Source organism: Babylonia areolata, chromosome 6 (assembly GCF_041734735.1).
Source record: "Babylonia areolata isolate BAREFJ2019XMU chromosome 6, ASM4173473v1, whole genome shotgun sequence".
NCBI lineage: Eukaryota > Metazoa > Mollusca > Gastropoda > Neogastropoda > Buccinidae > Babylonia > Babylonia areolata.
Genome location: NC_134881.1, coordinates 46,005,536 through 46,021,482, shown reverse-complemented (window position 1 = coordinate 46,021,482; position 15,947 = coordinate 46,005,536). Strand labels below are relative to the sequence as shown.

The 15,947-nt window shown below is 45.9% G+C and overlaps 1 protein-coding gene across 1 annotated transcript; it reads right to left on the bottom strand.

Annotated features, from left to right (window-relative positions):
* Nucleotides 1-1,678: 1,678 nt before the first annotated feature.
* On the bottom strand, nucleotides 1,679-2,755 carry LOC143283541 (uncharacterized). The gene has a single exon (XM_076589786.1). The coding sequence runs from the start codon at nucleotides 2,753-2,755 to the stop codon at nucleotides 1,679-1,681; it is 1,077 nt and encodes a 358-aa protein (XP_076445901.1).
* Nucleotides 2,756-15,947: the final 13,192 nt, after the last annotated feature.

Here is a 15,947-nt window from a genome sequence, read left to right as displayed (position 1 = left end):
CAATCACTCCATCCCAGGAGATGTAGTCTGAGCCAACTCTAGCATTGAAGTCCCCAAGAATGAAGAGTTTGTCTGCTTTAGGGATGGCAGCAATGACAGAGTGAAGGTCCTCGTAGAACTTCGCCTTCACTTCATCCGGGTTGGTCACGGTTGGGGCGTAGGCACTGACAATGGTGAGGTGCTTCTGGCCAGATGCCAGTGGGAGTTTCATGGTTATAAGTCTATCGTTTGACTCCCTTTGGGATTCCAGCTAGCTTACTGACAAGTGCTGTTTTTACTGCAAAACCAACGCCAGCCTCACGTCGCTCTTCGCTTCCTCGTCCACTCCAGAAGAAGGTGTAACCAGATCCCCGTTCACAGAGCTCGCCTTCGCCTGCAAGCCGAGTCTCACTCAAGGCTGCGATGTCGAATGTTGTATCTGGCGAGTTCGGATGCAACTAGTGCCGTTCTCCTTTGGGGTCTGTCCGCGTTATCTCTGTCCAGGAGAGTCCTTATGTTCCAAGCACCAATGGTGAGAGGATCGATCCTTGTTTTTTTCTTTTCTTTCTCTTTGTTTCGACCGCTGATGTAGGGTCCCCGCGACGACTGGAGGATGAGCACGGATGCAGTGGATGACCAAGATATCCTTTCGGTGTCTCATCTTGCTCTCTGCACTCCACAGTGCGTTGCTGTAACCGCCTTCCTCTCCGTTGAACCGATAGGTTTCTTCCGCAGATTCTGCCGGATCCAGACTTCGCATGCATGGGTAGACACACCCCGGGGACCAACTGCGTGTGGCATGCACACAGCACGGTGGAGCTAGATGGCCGTCGGTGGCTCTCCTGAGCCAACGCCCTTTTATGGATCTCGTTTTTAATTCCATAAAGGTGTCTAGTCACCCGACTCACCAGTCCCGGAAGGGAGCGGTGGGAGTGCCGGTTTAGTCGCCGGCAATCCGACCCTGAACAGGTTGTACTGGATTTCAGGTTACCAGCAGCAGATCTAATGACCTGACCTGACCCTGAAGAGAGACAATGAAAAATAAATAGGCACAGGTTTTGCAGAAGGTAGTTTACTATTCATAACACACACACACACACACACACACACACACACACACACACACACACACACACACACACACACACACACTCAAACACACACACACTCACACACACACACACAACACACACACGCACGCACGCGCACACACGCGCACGCACGCACGCACGCACGCACACACACACACACACACACACACCAGGTGATCAACAAGAAAGACAGACAGAAAAGAGACCTTGTGGGTGATGGGAAAATCCAATATCAACACACACGCACACACACACACACACACACACACACACACACACACACTTTTGTCTTTCAAAGTCGTTGCCATATTGGTCAGTTTTTTTCACTGAAATCAGTTGTTTCGTCACTTTCAATGTCTTGTCACTTTCGTTTACTTCTTTGAAGTGAAAGGTCACCCAAGAATTGTTTCTTTTTTCTTCGCCCCTTTTTCTCTTCGGATAAAACACCACTTTCGGATCCCGTTTCAAGCGATTAAGGAAGCAGCAAACAAACTGCTTTACATTGTGTTTCATTTCCCCAACTTTCCCCCTAGTCACATTTTTTTTTTCATTATCTTGATCGGTATTTGATATTGCATTGTGGCATAAAGGCAAAAAGCCTGCACGCATCATTCTCCAGTCTTGTCAGAGGTACTTGGTGCAGATGTCCCGGCACAATGGGAGTAAGGCCTTTCCCGCTGTTTCCCCGCTTCAGTCTTTCTGCCACACAGTGTCCACAGCGTTTCTCTGTAGCGAGACCCCATAGGGTAATACACGAAGATGTTAAAAGTAGAGTTGATGACCGTCAACATGTTAGAGATCCAAGCGCTGGTCAAATACAAGTTGTGGTATCGGCGTCCAGAGTTCATCTCGGGCACGAGGAGCCAAAGGAAGGGGGTCAAGGCCATGGGGACAACACAGGCCAGGAAGACACCCGACACCACCACCAGCATCCTGGTCAGCGCCACCTCGCGAGCAGAGAGCGAGGACGAAGTATCCAGCCGCCATGTGACCACCTGCCGGAGTCTGACCACAGTGATCAGCGTGGTGACAGTCACCACCACTGCGGTCACCATGGGCACACCCACCACGCCAAACACAGTGGCGTCCACAATATCGATCAGCTCTTTGTGAGCGCTGTAAAAATCTCCATTGACGAGTGTATTCAGTGTCGTCCCTGAGGAAGCATCGTAGAGACACTGCAAGTGAAATCTGGACATGACGAGGAAATAAAGACTTATCACCACTACGAACACGGCGATGATGACAGCAGCCATTGTTCTTGCGCGCATCAGAGTCTGAACTTTCAGTGGACTGATGACACACACACATCTCTCGATGGCAATGATTGCGGAGAGGACATTGGAAACAAAAGTGAATCCCCCCAAACCCAGCAAACGATTGTTGACAATGAAGGTAAAGAAGGGGCCAAACATTTCTTTCATGGTGAACTGCAAGTGAAATGGTTCTGCAAAGAAGAAGAACATGCTAGCCAAGTGCAGTTCGTCAGCTAACGACAAGAAAAACAGACACAGGTTGACCCGGTCACTAATGCCCTGTTTGTAGAACACCGCCATGTTGATGACGTTCCCTGGTCCTCCAATCAGAAACAGGCACACCGCCACTGTGTGGTGTATTCTCATGACAATCGATTCTGTTTCTGCGCTCACAATGTTGTCAGAATTGTTCCAGGGTATGAACTCCATCCCACTAAAGTCGACCTCAGTACATCCAGGTGGAAGGGAGATGTTAGTTGCAGCGGTGTGGACAGGACTGTGCGCTGCCTCAGACCTTTGGGTGGTCACGTGGTCACCCACAGGCCCACGCTGACCACTTGTATTCCACATCTTCACACCAGGCTTCAGTCTCCTGGAACCGCTACTCGTCAGCTGTCAAATCAAATCATCCTGAATACAAAGCACAGACAGTCCATTCCTGCATGCATGACCACTCACACACTAGTTTCAATTTTTAATTATCCTTTCACTACTATTGGAGTGTGGAATATTACTACAAAATAACGATTTCACGCCCAGAGCAAACATTTCCAAATACACAACAATGTCACATTAAAGTTGAGTAACACAAATGTCTTTTAACCCCCAAAGTGTATTTAGACAACATTTGCAAATGCAACTAACTTAATGACTTTTTGCCTCCTTTGAGCATATTAAAAATTTAATATTAAAAACTGATTTGGGGAAGAAATATTTTTGGAACATGCATATAATGCAACTGATCGTAACTGGGTCATTCCATAATAAAATGGAACTCATCCCCAATCACAAACATTCTACAAACCTTGCATAGCCATAGCTCTCGTGATATGCCTTTGTGTCTCCCTGTTTCTATTTCCAACTTATGATTACTACTTCGAAATTTGAAGAAGCTAATAACGTAATTATCAGGCATTTGACGCATTTTTTTCCCAACTAAATTGAGTTTTGAAATTTAGGTAGAACAAATGTTAATTACTCGCCTCCAGAGCATGTCTCCATAGATTTAGATAATTCCCTCTCAGAGCAATGTTGACATTCTTGCAGAAAGATTCCCTCTCTGAGGACTTAGCATCCCAAACAGTCATACCCTGTTTCTGTCAAACATTTGTCTGATATTACTCATCCATTTCGAAGAATAAATACCATTTTGATATAAATCAAGTCATATCAAGCATATTTTTCTATAATATTTTTTCTGTATTGGATAACACTAAGCTAGTCCAAAATCAAATCATTCTCATTTTTACTGATAAACTGATTGAATAGATACCAGCTTCTCCATGAATCATTTTGGTCATAGTAGGCCTTGTTCAGTTTGAACAAGGGATTCATTCAAGTCTAATTTTCCAAGTATATTTACATTTTCATAACCCTACATTCCCGAACCATACAATAAAATAAAAAACAATCATAGACTGGTATATATCCAGAACAATATATAAAGGTAAATCTTGATTTCTGGCTGACTGAAGTAGAGAAAACAGATGTTTGAGCCGTTCATAAGTCTCTTTTTCTTCTTCTTTTTTCTTCTTTTTTTTTCTTTTTTTCTTCTTCTTTTCCCCTTTTTTTTCTTTGTAAAATAAGTTACAATTGTCGCAGACAAAACCGAAGCAATGATCAAAGGAACTAAACAAGAACTCTCTTCCATCACAGCTGATAAAATCAAACTTGGCAGTACATCCATCCCTCTTTCCAGCTCAGTCAGTGTCGCGTCTAAGGGATGTTATGCATAATTTTTTTTACCCAGGATTCGCTCAAGTCGACCACCCTCGCACACAAACAGCAGACCACTAAAAACGAAATATATTTTACATCTTTTATTCACACATTCACACGATGTCAGAAAGAAGAGGCAGAAAGAGAACGGGACAAAATTATATATGCTACAGATAGGAAAGAGTGCTACACCCACCCAGCTACCCCAATCTATACCTCTACCCTTGAAAAAAAAACTTCCCAAAGACAAAAGGGTGATAAGGTGGGTTCGTTGTGGCTGCCTTCACCTCTACACTCCATCTCGCTCTCTACGATCAGCTTCGGATCCACTCTGTTTATGCATACCCAGATTCAAACACTCTACTGTTGGACGCCGTTCTTTCTCTGTCTCTGGACCTTGCAATTGGAATGAACTTCCTTTTTCGCTTCGTCACCTCTCCGCACTCAGCTCTTTCAAGTCTGGCCTTAAAACCCACCTCTTCACAAGATAGCCTCCCTCCCCTGCCTCTTGCTTGTCCTCAGTTTCTTCAGTTTTAGAGTTATGCATGCGTGTGATTGACTGGTGTGAAAGCGCTTAGATTTGTCTCTGCACAAGATTCAGCGCTATTTTAATACTATCATTATTACATACACACATACAAACAGACACACACACACACACACACACACACACACACATATATATATATATATATATATATACACACACACACACACACGCACACACACACACACACGCGCGCACACGCACACGCACACACACACACGCACACAGACACACACACACACACACACACACACACACACACACACACACACACACACACACAGAGAGAGAGAGAGTACTGTCCGCAACATAATTAAAATTGCCAGCTTGGGTGCGGCTATGTACTTGCATGAATGCGCGTGTGCACTCGTGGGTTCAGCGCACATGTATGTATGTGTGCGCGCACCTCTGTGTGTGTGTGTGTGTGTGTGTGTGTGTGGGGTGTGTGCGTGTGTGTGTGTGTGTTTACTTTGGAGGGTGGGGGTGCCGGGGGAGGCGGGGGGCTCGGGGGTGGGGGGGTGGGGGTGGGCGGCAGATTGCAGGAACCTTACCGATCAATTGCCGATCAATGTCATTAAAGGCTCTGCCAATTGTAGTTTTATATCGTCAGTGTGAAAGGTGAAAGGTGGCTCTTGTTTTCTTCCTCTTCTCTTTGTTTGAACCATTCTGTTCTCTCTCTCTTCCTTCTTCAGCCCCCCCCCCCCCCTCCCTCTCCACCTCTACCGCTCCCTTTTTCAGTTGAATAATTCTTCCCCTGCCATTGATCTTCGGAAAAATTAATGATGATCTCTCTCTCTCTCTCTCTCTCTCTCTCTCTCTCTCTCTCCCTCTCTCTCTCTCTCTCATGCTATGTAGCAACAATATGAAATGCTGGAATGTACATAGATTCTGAATGAATGTGTCACACACAGGAGCGATAGTTTTTTCTTCAGTTCAGTTGTTAAAATGTGCGGGAGGTTGCTGTCGCTATGAGAGAAGATAATAACAATCATGATCATGATGATAGAAATAAGAATAACAATAACAGTTATAATAAGAGTAATAATAATAATGTCATTAATTTTCAGTCTAATAATCGTAGATGAACAGATTATAAATAAATGAAAGAACGATTTTTATTATTCTGTTTATTATTACTATTTTGTGTCATTTCACTTTGGATCCTATTAACAATGTTCTTTCACACTTAGTGTGTTTTTATCTGTTTTGTTTTCTTTCTGCAAGTTTGAGTTTAAACCGCCCCGAACATTCTCCTCGTTTTTGTTTTTTTTTGTTTTTTTGTTTGTTTTTGTTTTAGGTTGTATTATTTTTATTGTTTGCGTTGTGTTTACTTTCTTGAGTGATATATGGTGTTGAAACCTTTGTTCGTTTCATTATATGTTCCTTTGTGTGGGAAAACCAAACACTGACAACATGAGTGCCGAAGATGGACTGGTAAAGAAACAAACCAGGTTGGAAGAAAGATAATGACAAATAAATAGGCACAGGTTTTCCAGAAGGTAGTTTGATTTCATACCACACTCTCTCTCCCTCTCCCCCTCATCTTTGTTTAGATATTGATATAATCGAAAGTAGGTAAATTGATTTATTCTCTTTAAATTCATATTATTGGGTTGTTGTTTTTAATTTGATTATCTTTGTGTTGCTCAGTTAATATTCATTCAACTGGTTGCTAAAATGTCAGCACAACAAAAAGTTTATCTGACAATAACTGGTTGTTGTCAGTCAGTCACTCACTCAGGAGCTCCATTGTGGAGAAGAAAGCAGCACGGAAGAAGTCAGCTCTGGAAGAAGTTTTGTTTCCTCCTCCCTCTCCCTCTCCCTCATCCACACACCCTCCAACCCGCACTCACTCTTTCGAATCTCATGAGGATTCCACTGCAGCAGGAATGTACATGGCTTGTGCCTGTGATGAACATAGAACAGGAGGACATGGTTTCACACATGGACAAAGGCTCACCGGCTGATCAAACTGGTCGCTGTCTTAGGAGTGAGCTCTCGAGTGATTGATATTGACCAACACGAGATCAACACCAACGTTTTGCGTACATGGATGTTGTCCATTGTTACAGAAGCCAAGAGGCGAAGTACTGTGCGTGCAATGTAAAGTAACATCGCATGGGAGGGGGAACCATACACTTCGACAAAAAAATTATACAGCATGCATAAACGTATGAACATGCTTAAGATTAAGAAAATACAGCATGTAGGAAAAAAATAAGGTTGGACACACCTCCACAAAAAGAGAAGTAAAAAAAAAAAAAAAGGATTAGAAATGAAAAAGGAAATGGGGAACAAACAGAAGGTTGGCAGCCCCATAAAAAGGTGATTGTCGTCTTTTATTTTTGCATTTGTTTATTCATTTGTTTTATTCAAATATTTATTTATTTGTTTATTTATTCCTTTTTTTAAATTCATTTATTCATTTGTACGTTTGTTTGTTTGTATATTTATCTATCTTATTCATTTATTTGCTGGTGTTTTTATTTATTCATTCATTCATTCATTTATTTATCTATCTATTCATATATATTTTTTTATTTATCTATTTATCTGTTTGCGTGCTAAATGTAAAAAGGACGTTATTACACACACACACACACACACACACACACACACACACACACACACACGTGATAACAAAACACCAGTCCCTTCCGGACGCTCCAGTGAACCCACACTGGGTGCCGTGCCCTGAGGGACGGCCAGTGGTTGGAACCAACACAGCGTGTCAGTGAAAGTTTGGAGGGGTGTGGGAGAGGGGGGGGACAGGGGAACGTGGTGGCGGGGAAGCGGAAGAGGGCGATGGAGAGGTGGGGGCGGAGGTGGGGGGGTGGGGGGGTGAGGGGGGGTTGGGTTGGCTGGGCAAGGGTGAGGATGTAGGGGATGGGGGTATGGTGCAGGCAATCTCTGGCCTGGTGATGGTCACCAGAACGACAAACGACGCGAATGACTTGGCGGACGAAGATTGAGTAAGTGAAGATATCTATGAATGAATCGACAAGCAACTAAATAAACAAATAAACAAGGAATGCACAAGTTAGTAAAACAGAAAATAATAAAAGAATGGATTTAAAGAAGAATTAATAACAAACGAATAAATAAATAACTAAATAGATAAACAAATAAATAGATAATAAATAAATAAAGTGAAAAGGCTTTGATCTCAGACAAGCTGATGTATGAGAGGTACTGAGCAAAACATTATAGCAAGTAAGTCATTGTTCGTCGCTTGAAGGACATTTTGGGGAGTTCCGCGCTGACATGACTTATAGAGGCGTGTCACATGATCTGCGCTCTTGAAGTTGATTGGCTCTCCGAAACTGCGAGCCGGCAACGAAGGCGATCTTGAGAGGCAGAACGTGCGAAACAGCATGTTTCTTTTTTCAACTGTATGCTTCATATTTTGTTTCCTTTTGTTGTGCATATGATGGCACTTCATTGTACAAAGTTTGGTTGTAGCGTTGGAGGCTGTCAACTGAAGAAATGAAGGACAGCACATGTTTGCTGCTTTTGTCTTTGACGTTCGCCTGTGGCACTGCTCGCGATTTCGAGTAAAAGTGAAGCACGTGATCCAAGATAGACGAGGAACTCTCCAGCGGTTCATTCTGTGTAGTTCCTGGCACACCAACTTTTTTCGCTTGTATTTGTATTTGTATTTCTTTTTATCACAACAGATTTCTCTGTGTGAAATTTGGGCTGCTCTCCCCAGGGACAGCGCCACCCTTTTTTTGTATTTTTTTTTTCCTGCGTGCAGTTTTATTTGTTTTTCCTATCATAGTGGATTTTTCTACAGAATTTTGCCAGGAACAACCCTTTTGTTGCCGTGGGTTCTTTTACGTGCGCTAAGTGCATGCTGCACACGGGACCTCAGTTTATCGTCTCATCCGAATGACTAGCGTCCAGACCACCACTCAAGGTGTAGTGGAGGGGGAGAAAATATCGGCGGCTGAGACGTGATTTGAACCAGCGCGCTCAGATTCTCTCGCTTCCTAGGCGGACGCGTTACCTCTAGGCCATCACTCCACTTTTTTCCTTGTGTTTCACATGCCTTCTTCCCGGAAAAACAACAGGTTTTTTCATTCTTTTTTTCCCCTTATTTTTCTTTGTTCTTTTTTTTGTGTGTGTTTTTTTTCATTCATGCTCAAACGTGTTATCACTGGTTCATTCATACACAATTGTCTGTCTTTTCTCTTTATTTCTGCTTCTGTTGATGGTCGGCTGCTTTTAATGTTCGTCATGTGTTCACTCTTGTGTGTGTGTGTGTGTGTGTGTGTGTGTGTGTGTGTGTGTGTGTGTGCGTATCTGTGTGTTTGTGTGTGTCTGTGTGTGTGCGTGTGTGCGTGTATGTGTTCTATTTCGCTTTTTTTTTCAACAGCTCTGGCATATGCTATGTCAATACGCATCTCTCTCTCTCTCTCTCTCTCTCTCTCTCTCTCTCTCTCTGTCTCTCTCTCTCTCTCTCTCTCTATCTATCTATCTATCTATCTCTATCTATCTCTCTCCTATTCACATAGAAGTATCTACATAGTTTATACTCTTTTCACACGCATAGCTTCACTGAACGGCTTCATAACTGCAAGCCCGGTGCGATGTCCCTGAATGACCCCACCCCAGTTTAACTCCGTGGAGTCATTCTGGAGTTAGTCAAAAACGACTCCAGCATGGATTTAGTGTTTCAACACGCATTTTGGGAAGGAAAAAAAAAACAATTTGGACAAAAAGGAGATCAGAATCAACATGGAATGGAGTGAATAGAACGACCCGTCCTGAAATCACACCAAGGGAAGTGTTTCAAAGCCGATTGCAGTGGGGTTCGAGAAGTGATAGGAGTCCTTTTTCCAGGCTCCTCACCGGCTCTGACTATCCGCTTGCACACAAGGCAGGTCATAAATGATGCAGAGACACAGCTCCCGAAGCCATTCACTGAGGCTGTCGCTGTGCTTCTGTGCTGGTTCACACGACTGGCTTCCAGCTCAGTTTGAATCGGCCCGAGTTGTACATGCCAGATATTATGGTGTTTTCCGTTGTCGTGCTCAAGGCTTATGAAATATGCATGGAACGTCCGTGTACTTTTCAATGCGTGCGTGCGTGCGTGCGCGCGCGCGCGCGCGCGCGCGTGTGTGTGTGTGTGTGTGTGTGTTACTCATGTACTTGCTTTGGTGTTTAACAATGGTGGTATTCTTGCTTGTTTGTTGTGTGTTCTTTATGTTTCTAACTGTGTGGTGTGTCCATCGAGATCGATGATGACCATCGTTGTCATCCAGCTGGGGGATGGGGGGAGGGTGGTGATGGGGGGGGGGGGAGGATGCTCATGAATCTATCTGTGAATGCGCAGATGGCTGAATAGTCCAATCTGCGCACGAAATGTTCGCTGACAGTTGGGGCAGACAAAGACAGGCATATCATTGTCAGGGAGCTTGTTTGCCCGTGACTTTCTGGCCTGCCTCTTCTGAACAGCTGCAGCAGTCCTGTTGGCCTCGCAAAACTTGGCGCCTTTGTGCACAGCAGTGCGCCATTTGTCACTGTCCACTGCAGATTCCTCCCAGGAGTCAGGGTTGATATCAAACGCTTTCAGAGAGACTTTCAGAGTATCTCTGAAGCGCTTCTTCTGACCTCCATGTGATCTCTTCCCTTGTTGCAGCTCGCCATAGAAGAGCCTTTTGGGCAGCCAATGGTCTGGCATGTGCGCCACGTGTCCAGCCCAGCGAAGCTGGGACTGCATCAGGATGGTGAAGATGCTGGGAAGGGTGGCTTTTGCGAGCACCTCTGTGTCTGGGGTCCTGTCTTGCCACTTGATGTTCAGTAGCTTCCTGAGGCATGTTGTGTGGAAGTGGTTCAGCTTCTTGGCATGTCGTTGGTACACTGTCCAAGTTTCGCAGGCGTACAGTAGTGTGGGGAGAACTACTGCTCTGTAGACCTTTAGCTTGGTCTCAAGACTAATGCCTCTTCTGTTCCAGACATTTGCATTGAGTCTACCAAACGTTGCGCTTGCTCTTGCAATCCTGACGTTCACTTCATCGTCGATGGTCGCATTTCGTGACAGTGTGCTGCCAAGGTATATGAACCGCTCCACCGCACTGAGTCTCTGACCGTTGACTGTGATGTTGGGCTCAACGTAGGGTTTCCCTGGGGCTGGCTGATGGAGAACTTCAGTTTTCCTCGTGCTGATGGTAAGTCCGAAGTTCCTGCTGGCAGTGGCAAACTTGTCGATGCTGAGTTGCATGTCAGCTTCAGACCCAGCGTTGAGGGCACAATCATCAGCAAACAAAAAGTCTCTGATGATGTCTGTCATGACCTTCGTTTTTGCTTGAAGCCTTCTGAGGTTAAACAACTTGCCATCTGTTCGGTACTTTAGGCCGATTCCAACATCGCCATCTCTGAAGGCATCAGTAAGCATTGCAGAGAACATGAGGCTGAACAGCGTTGGAGCCAGGACGCAGCCTTGCTTGACACTATATGTGACAGCAAAAGGAGCAGATATTTCGCCATTGTCCTGGACTCGAGCCTGCATGCCTTCATGGAATTGGCTGACCAAGGAAATAAATTTCCGAGGGCATCCGTACTTTCACAGTCCCTCTCTACTCACAGTGTCGAAGGCTTTAGTGAGGTCGACATAGGTGGAGAACAGATCAGCATTTTGCTCCTGACATTTCTCTTGCAGCTGCCTTGCAGCAAACACCATGTCGGTGGTTCCGAGCTCTTTCCGGAATCCACGTTGGCTCTCAGGCAAATGACCTTGGTCAAAGTGTGCTGTGAGGCGGTTTAGTAGGATCCTGGCAAGTATCTTGCCTGCGATGGAGAGCAAGGAAATGCCCCGATGGTTATCACAGGCTTGCCGGTTCCCCTTTCGCTTGTACAAGTGAATGATAGATGCATCTTTGAAATCCTGGGGAATCGTCTCTTCTTTTCACATGAGTGAGTACAGCTGATGGAGCTTCTCAGTCAGCACAGTGCCTCCATCCTTGTAGACCTCTGCTGGTATGGAGTCTGAGCCAGGTGCTTTGCCACTGGATAGCAGACGGATTGCTTTCTGGGTCTCAAGAAGTGTTGACGGATCGTCCAGTGCTTCGTTAATGGGGACTTGTGGGAGACGGTCTATGGCTTCAATATTCATGGAGGAAGGGCGATTCAAGATACTGTTGAAGTGCTCAGCCCAGCGTTTGAGAATTTTCTCCTTCTCGGTGATCAAGGTATTCCCATCTGCACTGAGGATGTGGGGCCGTAGACTTCTTTTAAGGCATCATAGAACCTCTTCATATCATGCCTGTCAGCATATCCCTGGATCTCATCAGCTTTGTCACTCAGCCACTTATCCTGCATCTGGCGTAACTTTTGCTGAACAGTCCTGCGGATGGCATCGTACGCATCCTTTTTTGATGTGGACTTTGGGTTGCTCAGGGAGGCTTGATGCAGACGGCGTTTCTCATCCAGAAGCTGCTTGATTTCATCACAGTTTTCATCAAACCAATCTTTGTGCTTTCTGTTCATGGGTTCCAGGGTCTCTGAAGCTGTACTATAGATCAGCTCACGCAGGGTCCTCCAGTCAGACTCCACATTCTGGTTGTCCAGAGAGGCAGATTCCAGACGATCTTCCAGCAGCTCCACAAAGGACTGTTTCATGGTGATGTTTTTCAGCTTAGCGATGTTGAGCCGTTTTGGAGCCTTCTGGCCTTGGGGGCGTCTCTTGGGCTGGATTCGAATATTCAGCTTCGAGACTACAAGGCGATGGTCTGTCCAACACTCGGCGCCGCACATGGTCTTTGTTACACGTACATCTTGCCTATCCCTTTTCCTGACGATGACATAATCGATGAGATGCCAATGCTTTGAGCGAGGGTGCATCCATGACGTCCTGTTACGGGTAGGGAGGCAGAAAACTGTGTTGGTTATCAGCAGTTCGTGCTCTGCACAGGTCTGAAGCAAAAGCAATCCATTTGGGTTGCAGTGGCCCACACCGTGCTTTCCAATCACTCCATCCCAGGAGATGTAGTCACAGCCAACTCTAGCATTGAAGTCCCCAAGAATGATGAGCTTGTCTGCTTTAGGGATAGCAGCGATGACAGAGTGAAGGTCCTCGTAGAACTTCGCCTTCACTTCATCCGGGTTGGTCATGGTTGGGGCGTAGGCACTGACAATGGTGAGGTGCTTCTGGCCAGATGCCAGTGGGAGTTTCATGGTCATAAGCCTATCGTTGACTCCCTTTGGGATTCCAGCTAGCTTGCTGACAAGTGCTGTTTTTACTGCAAAACCAACGCCAGCCTCACGTCGCTCTTCGCTTCCTCGTCCACTCCAGAAGAAGGTGTAACCAGATCCCCGTTCACAGAGCTCGCCTTCGCCTGCAAGCCGAGTCTCACTCAAGGCTGCGATGTCAATGTTGTATCTGGCGAGTTCGGATGCAACTAGTGCCGTTCTCCTTTGGGGTCTGTCCGTTTTATCTCTGTCCAGGAGAGTCCGTATGTTCCAAGCACCAATGGTGAGAGGAACGATCCTTGTTTTTTTCGTTTCTTTCTCTTTGTTTCGACCGCTGATGTAGGGTCCCCGCCAGCCGCGGTATGCTGGCCAGGGTGATATGGAGCAGGCAATTTTTAGGGCACCTTTTCTAGCCCCTTCCTCATGCCAGGGAGGTGAGCAGTGCATTCCTAAAGAGGGCTGCTCAGACGGCTGCCGAGCTCCATCGCTGCTCCTGTCGACGAAGAACGACCCTATGGCCTGAGCCGCCTGCGTGCAGGTCTGCGGCTGCGACTGCCAGTGTACCCATACCTGTCGTTTCGTCGCTCGCCTGTCGCCACGGGACTTGGGGGTGATGAAATGATGAAGGATGAAAGGTCATTAAGGATGACTAATGACTTGCGCAATGAGTTTGTTTAAAGTGAAGAGGAGTTGCGCAACGTCGACCTCATTCTCTCGTCCGGGTCCACCAATTTCCAGTGGCAAGACTAAGTCGAGACGACTGGAGGATGAGCACGGATGCAGTGGATGACCAAGATATCCTTTCAGTGTCTCATCTTGCTCTCTGCACTCCACAGTGCGTAGCTGTAACCGCCTTCCTCTCCGTTGAACCGATAGGTTTCTTCCGCAGATTCTGCCGGATCCAGACTATGCATGCATGGGTAGACACACCCCGGGGGCCAACTGCGTGTAGCATGCACACAGCACGGTGGAGCTAGATGGCCGTCGGTGGCTCTCCTGAGCCAACGCCCTTTTATGGATCTCCATAAGGGTGTCTAGCCACCCGACTCACCAGTCCCGGAAGGGAGCGGTGGGAGTGCCGGTTTAGTCGCCGGCAACCCGACCCTGAACAGGTTGTACTGGATTACAGGTTACCAGTAGCAGATATAATGACCTGACCTGACTACGGTCAGGTCATTATATCTAACTATTCAAGGGAACAAAGGGCAGCCTGTGCCACAACACTTGGTGGAAACACACCGCGCACCATTCACAAAAGTTTCTTTGTTTCGATGTGTTGTACTTTGGACACAGCAGGTTTCTTTGTGTGAGACTGGGGCTGCTCTCCTCGGGGAGAGCTCCTCGCCTAGAGGGCGGGGCCATCCCCTCTGTCTCCTTGTCTCTGTGTGTGTATCTCTCTGTGCAAGTGTATTCGTTGTGACGACAAAGTGGGTTGCTACCGGGCATAACACTTTTGTTGCCGTTGTCTGCTGGACAGGCCTACGTTACAGACCGGGTAAGATTAAAGACAGGTCGAGAAGAGAGGAGAACGTCCTTGTGGAAATCATCACCAATGTTCTGACAGACAGACAGAGAGAGGGAGAGAGAGAGAAGAGGAGGAGGAAGAGGAGGGGAAAGAGAGAAAGGATGGGAGAGGTAGAGAAAGAGAGATATATGAATTAGGGGAGAGAGGGAGAGCAAAGGCCGGGGGGGGGGGGGAGAGAAAGAAGGGGGAGATATTGGGTGATGAAGAGAGGGGGAGAGAGAGGGGAAAATGCAAAAGATGTGAGAAAGAGAGATATGCATAAAGAAAGACATATAGACAGACATACACACAGACACAGTCAGACATACACAGGGAGACATACAGGCAGGCAGAGAGATAGAAAATGATTTCTTTTTAATGATGTAAGTATAATGAATAAATAACATAACACTCTCTATTACATTCAACTTTCAAGCTTCATCTAAGATGATGATATTAGACTGAAAATAAATGATATTATTATTATTATTTGGATTATTATCATTCCTATCATAATGATGATTGTTAGTATTAATTAGAAATCTACATTTCTGTATATTCGAATGAAAAGGGGGGCGGTTGAGGTGAGGGGGAGGGGGGGCAAGGGGGAGGGGGCAAAGAAAGGAAGAGAGAGAGAGAGAGATAGACAGAGAGAGAGAGAGAGAGAGAGAGAGAGAGAGAGAACAGAAGGTGGAAAAGATAGAGTACAAAATCTTAAATGGAGAGGGTGAGTGTCAGTGATCGGAGAAAGAAAAAAACATAATATTGGAAGGGTGTGTGTGAGAGGCGGGACGGGGGAAGCGGGATTAGGAAAAAAAATTAAATATTGTATGCACTACTTCTGTAGATTACTTTTTGAAAAGAGGTTCGTGTGGGTGTCGCGGAATGGATTACATTTTTTTTTACCTTTTGTCCTTTTTCCTATTTCATGTGCCTGTGTGTGGATGGATTTGTATAATGTATAAACTTCGAACGCCTGTTGTTTTTGTGCTTGAGTTTCATATAGTGTCATTTCTTGGGTTTTCGCGTGCTGGGTTTTTATTTTTCCATTAAGCTGTACTCAGGGCAGCATCAGCTGAATTTTCAAAACTGGTTTTTGGAAGGGAGACGCGCGGTAGAGCTCTCAAGAGTAACATCCATGTGGATGTTCTGGGTGTGGCAATATGTATTGCCCGGTTGTGTATAACACCTGTGTGTGTTGAGGTCGGGTTTTCCTGACTAGCAATGTCCACCAGGAGAACAAGTTGTTCCTGTTCCTGTTCTTGGTATCTCCCTTTCCCGCCTGTGTCCGCTGGGACGACAGACTGGCAGCATCCCTTCGCCAGACTCCAATAGCGTCCTGGGTTGAGCGTGGACGTTACAGCCCAGCTATTCCCTTTCGTCCCTTTTCCCTTGTTTCCCTTTTCCCTGCCTAGTTGCGTCCTTCGACAATTCCCGAA

Coding starts and splice junctions, on each gene's coding strand:
- LOC143283541 (XM_076589786.1), bottom strand. CDS start 2,755: ATGGAGTTCATACCCTGGAACAATTCTGACAACATTGTGAGCGCAGAA.